The sequence below is a fragment of the Papio anubis genome, chromosome 7 (assembly GCF_008728515.1).
Source record: "Papio anubis isolate 15944 chromosome 7, Panubis1.0, whole genome shotgun sequence".
NCBI classification, from domain to species: Eukaryota; Metazoa; Chordata; class Mammalia; order Primates; family Cercopithecidae; genus Papio; species Papio anubis.
This window is the reverse complement of record NC_044982.1, coordinates 87,638,342-87,646,368: the sequence shown is the minus strand read 5'-3', so window position 1 is coordinate 87,646,368 and position 8,027 is coordinate 87,638,342. Positions and strand designations below refer to the sequence as shown.

General features: G+C 45.0%; 1 protein-coding gene across 2 annotated transcripts; it reads right to left on the bottom strand.

Annotated features, from left to right (window-relative positions):
• Positions 1 to 6,442, bottom strand: SELENOS (selenoprotein S). 2 transcript variants are annotated; one of them, XM_017960968.3, is made up of 7 exons: positions 6,295 to 6,442; positions 5,498 to 5,632; positions 4,205 to 4,311; positions 3,541 to 3,630; positions 3,376 to 3,454; positions 1,750 to 1,842; positions 1 to 628 (listed from the first exon to the last, which is right to left on the bottom strand). In XM_017960968.3, the coding sequence occupies exons 1-6, from the start codon at positions 6,368 to 6,370 to the stop codon at positions 1,763 to 1,765; spliced, it is 567 nt and encodes a 188-aa protein (XP_017816457.1). In that variant the 5' UTR covers positions 6,371 to 6,442; the 3' UTR covers positions 1 to 628; positions 1,750 to 1,762. The 2 variants fall into 2 exon arrangements, with proteins under 2 accessions (XP_017816457.1, XP_017816458.1); XM_017960969.2 differs by lacking the exon at positions 1 to 628 and having other exon boundaries at positions 1,177 to 1,842; positions 6,251 to 6,304.
• Between the last annotated feature and the right edge of the window lie 1,585 nt (positions 6,443 to 8,027).

The window sequence follows — 8,027 nt, the reverse complement described above, 5'->3', positions numbered from 1 at the left end:
TTTTCTTTCTAATTTTCATAGTTTATTTCTATTTATAACTCTTGTGTTGAGGGCTCTTGACGGACGGCAGCAAGGGGGCTGCTCTGCTGCATAGGAAACCCTGACCCAGAGCCCCTCTACTTATGAAATGTGTAGTTGACAGCCACTTCACATACATTTTCAGTTACAGAAAGTATGCTCAAGGAAGAATGTTACAAAGTTCCCTTATATCCTACAAGGGGTTCTCTCTAGATGTAAACAAATCTGGATGAAATATTTTAATCCAAGTATACCATTTCCCACGTCATAAATCTTCTGTGCTGGTGGGAGCCAATCCAGTTACACACTGGAAGGGGAGTGAGGGTCCCAGGACTTCCCCACACCTCTCACAAGGTCCACCCTTGTTTCCACTGACCCTCTCTGTGACCTGAAACCCCCAATTTCCTCCACAGGCAAAATAAAACTCAAGTCTCTCTGGACTCACAGACTTAGTCTTGACTATGCCAACCTATTTGTTTGTAATTACACTGCTCAAGGCTCCTGTTTTCTCTCCTTCAGCCATTCTCCAGAGCGCTCCTCAAGAGATTTTAAGTCTCGCACGGCCAGACTGTATTTCCCTCTGTCAAGAAGCAACCACGGAATATTCTACCTGCAGGAGATAACAAATGTTGACTAATTTATGTATGAGACCATTCTACAGTGCTTTTGTAGCGAATTACTCCTATTCTGAAGGTGAATGTTTTTCCTTCTGATGATCTAGCTGGGGTCCACACACTACAGCATGCAGCCCAAATCCAGCCCAGGAACAGAGAATCTTTTTAAAAAACAATCCTTTAAAAATATAAAAACCTAAGACTATGTGACAGAGATAGTATGTCGCCTGTAAAGTCTGAAATATTTACTATTTGGCTGTTTATCCAAAACTGCTGATAGTGCCTCTCGACAAGAGCATAAAAGATGAGTCATGGCATAAGGGAAGAACTGAGGGCACGCGTAGAAACGCGGTCAGCCTATGAGGAACCTCGAGGCATGATGTTTCTTTATCCCAGTAATTCAGCAACTAGACTCCAAGCACCCGATTTTGTGGATGAACCCCAAGGAGTCTGTCAACTTTCAAAATCACCGCAGCTGTCTGCCACTTGCCAGACTTATTTTGGGTAAGCAATAATAAATAGAGAAATAAGTAATAGTTGGAGGTTGTGAGTAATAAAAAGCTATTTAATGTTTGATAGACAAATTCAAGTCCATAAATCTCCTTGAATAAAGATGCTAAAAATGTTATTCTTGTTTTTTAAATAGTTTTGTTTTTACAAAGTTCTGTACATAAAAATAAATATACAGAAACAAACCCCATCAACTGTCCACATCAGTAATCCTCACTGGTGGGCTCACCATTTATAAGGAAGACATCATTCAACGCAACCTGTCACAGAGACTGTCCTAGCAGCAAGGATTTCTAATTTCAAAAGAACATTACTAGGCCTCTTTTATCAAGACTGCTCATCATCTAGAGGCCTTTACCTACCAACTAGCAATTAACCATGAAATCAATGAATGCAATCACTGTCTCCAAGTGGAATGTGACTAATGACCTAATGCCTAGAGGCAACATCTATACCTTTTGCTGACTGGAGCCCTGACATATGCAGGTGTAGTTAGGAACAGAAATCAACCCCACCTCCCCTTGGCTAGTCACTGTGAAAAGCGTGCGTAAGGCAATTGAATCGAGGGTTAAGGATTCATCTTGCTAATGTCAAAAGCGACACTAACAAGATTTTTAGCTTCATCCGCCAGATGATGGGCCTCTGCGTCCAGGTCTCCAGGAGCAGCTTCCACCTCCTTCACCAGACAAAGGGTTATAACCTAGGATGACAGAAAAGAAGCACAACAGTATTGATAAAATCTGAAAATCTGGGGACATTCTATATCCAAAATAAAATTATGAGAGTGACATGCAAAGCATTGCAAAGATATGGATTCTAAGGGACATTTAAAAAAACCTTTTAGGTGCTATATGAAAAAAAAACAAACCTTTATATTGTGACTGCCATTTGAATTGATTTTCTAGTGGGGAAAAAAGTCATTCAGCTGCTTTGTCCCAACTCCAAAACACATGCAAAAGAGTCACCAAAAACTCTCTCAAGATGGCCTGATTTAAGTATGTGAATCCTCCTATCACAGTGCTTATTGAAACTCACACATTCAAATAAGGGCCGTTCAAGCTACAGAAAATGGATTAAAAAAAATCAAAACAGAATCAAACTTATCACTTCTACCAGTCAGAACAGGGTCATCTGTATCCTTCCCTAACCCCCACCACCCCCCTCCCTTGCGAGTTTCCCAAAGTCAATGGACAACTGGTAACCTGGTTGAGTGTTCAGGTTCTAGGGCCAGCCAGAACTTAAAATGTTGGCGTTACTCCTTACTTGCAGTGGAATCTTTGGGCAATTAAACCCGGTGCCTCAGTTTCCTTATTTGTAAAGCCAGGCTAGTCAAAGCCCCAGCTCAGAAATGCTGGGGACGCTGAAAGAGGCCATGCATGCAAGCAGGCCACGCATTCCATCTTCTATAATTTCCATTCCTCTCCTAAATATCACCTCTCTGTGTCTAAAAATAAGTTTCCAGCAGGACCATTTAAAAATAGCATTTTCTTTCCAGATGCATCACCTTCTCTACAGCAAGCCAGGTTTAGTCTTCTGACACAAAGGGGATTACAGCTCAGCGTTTAAGGTCAGCCAATTTTGTAGCCCTGCTGCCTTGGAGCCCATGTCCCAGTCTTTCCTCAGTCCTCAAAGACGCCATCAGGCCTCCAGGCCTCTGCTGTGCCCCTTTCCTCCTATGGAGGATACAGTCTTCTGCCTTGGTTCCTACAGTGTTCTAGTGTCTTTGTTCTCTCCTTACACAGCAGTAACTTGCAACTCTTAGCCAGACTCACAAAGGATTGCTTATTTTCATTTGGGAGTCCCAAATTCCCAAATTTGAAATTCTCAGGGATGGGATGAAGACAGAGTCCCCGGGGCAGTGTTGCACACAGGAAAAAGCTTTGGATGAGCATCTGCTACTCCTTGTTATTTGCAAGAAGCAAGGTGGTCCCGTCTAGAAAGACCAAAACCACTGTGTTCCAGCTCCTTGACACTCATCTGAAGATTGGCAGACAATTCCTCACCCTACTTAGCTCTCCTCCTACGGGGCTGCAGAAGGATCAAGTGAGAATACTATAAGCACAATCCTTCCAAGTACTTAGTGAGGACCTAGGAGGTGGTTTGCATCTGTTTCCTTTATTGAATCTTCACAATCCTAAGGAATTAGTCTTAACTTACGGACAAAGAAGCAAATAATCTTGTTTCTACAAGGTTAACTAGAAATTTGTTAACATTTGACATCAGTGGTGCTTACCACCTCCCCGCAATGGCTTTCTGTCCGATTTCCGTTTCACGACGACAGATGAAGTGGAAGGCCCAGGACTGTCTTCCTCCTGTTTGAACACGTAAGAAGCAATTAAAACATTCTACTTGGCAATCTTTATCTACTGCATGCCAGCTGGCCGAGGTCGCCAGTCACCTGAGGCTTCTTTGCATTTCCTTTGTAACTTTTTCCTTCTTGCATGCTGTCCCACATTTCAATCTTCTGTCTCCTTTTTTCTTCTTCAAGCTGAGAAACAATCACATTGTACAGAAAGAGTTCAGAAGCTGCCATCTCTCTCAAAGACAACGCTAACTCTGATAATTCTTAATTTAAACGTTTTTCAGAACAAACTTCACCCTCGTTTTCTTTAGTTAAATAAAACTGTTGTGATCTGGTGGTATGAGTTTAACTCACATAGAGAAGCTTTGGTTTTTGTACGCTATTAAAGAAAGCAAAATGTTTCACGAAAAAAATTACTGACTCCATTCTTCTGAAACTCATTCCTATCAGTACATTTTTGGTAATGTGGAAGACACAGGCACATGCACGCACACACTCACATGCATCCTGCTCCAGTCTGTCCCTCCTTTTGTGCTCTGGACCTTTCATTGTAATATATTCACACATCTAGTGTTCCCTAACAATAGTGTATACTTCTTGATATCACCAACACTTACATCACAGGAACTGAAATGCTTACTGAATCTAATGGGATAGGACCTGGTCCTGGAAGCTTATAGACAACACACACACAGGCATCATTATCCACTAAGCCTCAGACAACTTCTGTGTACACATTCAAACTGAAGCCAATTCATACCTGTTTCAGTTTTTCCTTATGCTTTTCAACTTGCGCATTTAGTTCTTCTTGCATTTTCAATCGAGCAGCTGCTAAAGCTTCTTGTCGTTTAACAACAACATCAGGTTCTAAAATGTCAGAAAAAAATGGAGACAAAGCACTCTGTACAATATAAAATAGAAACTTTTGAGTGTCCATATTATTAAAAGTATAAAGAGGTATGGACATCAGACAATGAAACATGTTTTTACATGAGTACTCCTAACCCCTCTGCATATATTTTACTGCTTCAGGGGGCAGGGGTCTGTTGCTGAGCCATGGATTTTAGCCTCAAATATCTACATCACCAGCAACCTGTTAGAAATGCCAATTTCTGAGTTCTCCTGAGCAATTCCGATTCATAAAGCCTGGGATGGTAGCCAGAGCACATCTTGGATACCTCAGTGACACCCACAGTCTCTAGGTTGACTGGAATCCTGGAAGACTACCAAGGAAATACAAAGTTTTCTAAATCATTATCCATCCCTTAATTAGCCCAGAAGTAAGATTCTTAAGTATTTGTTTCTACAGAAAAGAAAAATCCTTCCAAATAGCATTATGAGTAGAAATGAACTCATTTCTACTCATGTCTACTCATAGTCTCGCTCTTTGCGACAGAACTAGACTCCATCTCACAGAAAAAAAAAAAAAAAAAAAAAAAAGAAAGAAAAGACAAAGTCTCACTCTGTAGCCCAGGCTGGAGTGCAGTGGCACAATCTCAGCTCACTGCAACCTCCACCTCCCGGGTTCCAGCGATTTCTTCTGCCTCAGCCTCCCTTATAGCTGGGATTACAGGCGCCTGCCACCATGCCCCACTAATATTTGTATTTTTAGTAGAGACGGGGTTTCACCATGTTGGCCAGGCTGGTCTTGAACCCTGACCTCAAGTCATCTGCCTGCCTTGGCCTCCCAAAGTGCTGGGATTACAGGCGTGAGCCACCGCGCCCAGCCAAGAACCATATACTTCCTTTTTTTTAAAGAAAAAAAAAAAAAAAACAAGGTCTCAGTCAATTGCCCAGGCTGGAGTGTTGTGTGGCCCGATCATAGCCCACTGCAGCTTTGACTTCCTAGACTCAAGTTATTCTCCCGCCTCAGCCTCCTAAGCACTGGGACTACAGGTGTGTGCCGCCACTCTTGGCTATTTTTTTTTTTTTTTTTTTAAATAGAGACAGGGTCTTGCTATGTGGTCCGTCTTACTTTTAACAAGAGACTAAATCTTAATATAAAGAAGTAGGTGTAAAACCACCGGTTTCATTTCGGTTATCAGGCACTAACCCACAGAAGCCGCAGCTCGCTCCAGCTGCCTCTGCCTCAAGGCTCTCAGCCGGGCGGAAAGCTTCTGAAAGACCACGTAGAGAAGGATGCAGCTGAAGACGATGTACCAGCCATAGCTGGCCAGCAAAGAGCCCACTGAAAAGAAAAAAAAAAGTTTTCAAAAAAACTAAAAATGACACTACTAGTTGACCTTTCCATAAGACTCAACGAACGCAAAGTCAGTCTAACTCCTGACCTCAAAGCCTTCATGGTCTAGGCTGAGGGCAAAGCCTCCTAAGTAGATCGTTAAAATATGAACAAGAAGTGCGACACTTCAGGGATCACTGAGAAGTGAGACTTCTCAACCATGTGGGGAATCGGGGGCAGTTAGAGTGTGCAGGGCACAGCAACTGGGTTTTGAAGAATGAAGAGCAACTAATCTGAATCAGGAAGGCAAAGGCCTTTCAGACCTAGGGAACCACATATAAAGGGGTGACAGCGCGGGGTTAGGAATGTGTAGGGGGCTGTGTGGGGCAGGTCCCAGAGGCAAACGCCAAGGGCCGAGTGACCCCAGTAACTACAACAATAAGGGCTTGGTTCGCAAAAAAAGACTTGCGCAAATAACGGCCAGCCGAGCCGCCTAGGGAAGTGCGGCTCCCGAGAAGACTCCGCGCAAGGTCCGGGCCTGCTGCCCAGAGTCCGCATAAGCGCCAACGCCCGTCCGTTCCCAGGCCTCCCAGGCTCCGGCGCCCCGAGCAGCGAAGGACGACCCACCGATCATGGTGGCGGCGCGCCCCTGCTGCCCCGCAACGACTCACCCGTGACGTGCAGGAAGCGCAGTCCCTCGGTCTCCAGGGCCGGCCGCGCGGACAAGGAATCCTCTTCCCGCTCCATGACGGCCACCGCCGCCCAGGCCGGCCGCCGCGCCTCCAGCCGGACGCTTCCGGTGCGCTCCCACGCACACGTGGCGCGCCCGGACGCGGTCGTGGTCCCGGCCAATCGCAGGCCGGCCCCGCCCCGACGCTAGGCCAAACGCAGGGGGCGTGGCCGAGGGGCGTGGCGGGGGAAAAATCCGGGCTACACTTGCTGGGGCCCGGACGTCGCGTGCTGGTACGTTCTGTGATGTCTCCTGGCTTGAGTCGGGGTGGAGGACAGACCTCTTTCACGGATTTCTTACCGACTTTCTACTTTCTTTTTTTTTTCTAATTGGACACTGAAGCCAAGGAGGCCGGTGGTCGCCCGGAGGCAGGATTTGCACCCACATCCTTGCCCAGGGCACATTGGACAACAGGGCTCAGTAGGTTGACGACTCCCAGCGTTTGAGGGTTGCAGCCAACGTCCACCCCAAGTGAAAACACGAAACGTGGGCAGCCTCCTGCTTCTGCTGCCAGTGATACCTTTCAGGCCAAGAAAGCCCCCACCGATCCTCAAGGTTCTTTTCTCCAAAATCAAAACTTCTTAGGAAAGAACGATCATAGTAACGGCTCTAACCTGCGTTGAATTATACTGTATCATCACAAGCCACGATCAGAGTTACTCCTAATAGTGTCCTGGCTGTGTTCCTCTGCCTGCAGTGTCGTCCTGCACCCTCTTCCACCACTCAAACGTCACCACCTTTATGGTGACCATAACCATCCTATTTGAAATTTGACCTTGGGTTTTTCTGGAGCATTTGAAGTGCACATACCTAGTTGTGTCTCAAAAGAAGGGTTAGGAATTGGGAATAGAACTGAAAAAATAATGAACAGGTGACAAATCCGAGTGCGGCCTCACCACCGTCGCCAGGAGCAGTGTGGGGAAGGCAAACCCCGACATGAAGCGTGAATGCAATCAGTGTTTCTTCAATGCAGGTTTGCCAAGAAGTTCCTCCAGGGGGACGGCTGCAGGGATTTGAGCACTGACCTCATCAAGGTTTCCCAGCAGTGTGTTCAGAAAGCAATAAAGGAGACCTGGCATTCATGAGCCATAGCAAAGAGAAACCTGAAAGCCCTTTTTCCCCTTTTGGCCACCTTGAAAATGGACTCCTCAAATGAACAAACCGAGGACTCTGGATGTCATCCATAAAGGCTGTAAAGATAGCTTATCAATTTAATGAGGAATTTTAGGGGAGAGAATATAATTTCCTTCTTCATGTTTGCCTTTCAGTTGTAAAAGATGATGAACCACCATCACTCTTTGCTTTGCTACAGAGTGGTTTCTCACTTGCTCTGGCATCTTGCAGGAAACATTTATGTGCTAAATTGAATGACTTCTTGGAATTACAGCTGCAATTCTCGGTCCCAGATTAGCTTTAAATCCACCTTACATCTAAATACTGATAAACTAGACAGGATGAGCAGGGTTGCCTGACCTCTTTTGTTAGGCTGTGAAGGACATTAGGTACACTGTACTGGGGTCATAGTTCATGGAAAAAAATGGTTAGGCTTCACTTTTCTCACAGGAAGCTCTAGCAAAACAGTTTCAATCAATGCTTGGGAGCAGTTTTATTTTTATATAGTAACTTAACAGGATGGTTTAACAGAGTTCCCCACTTAACAAGGTGTCAGATGAA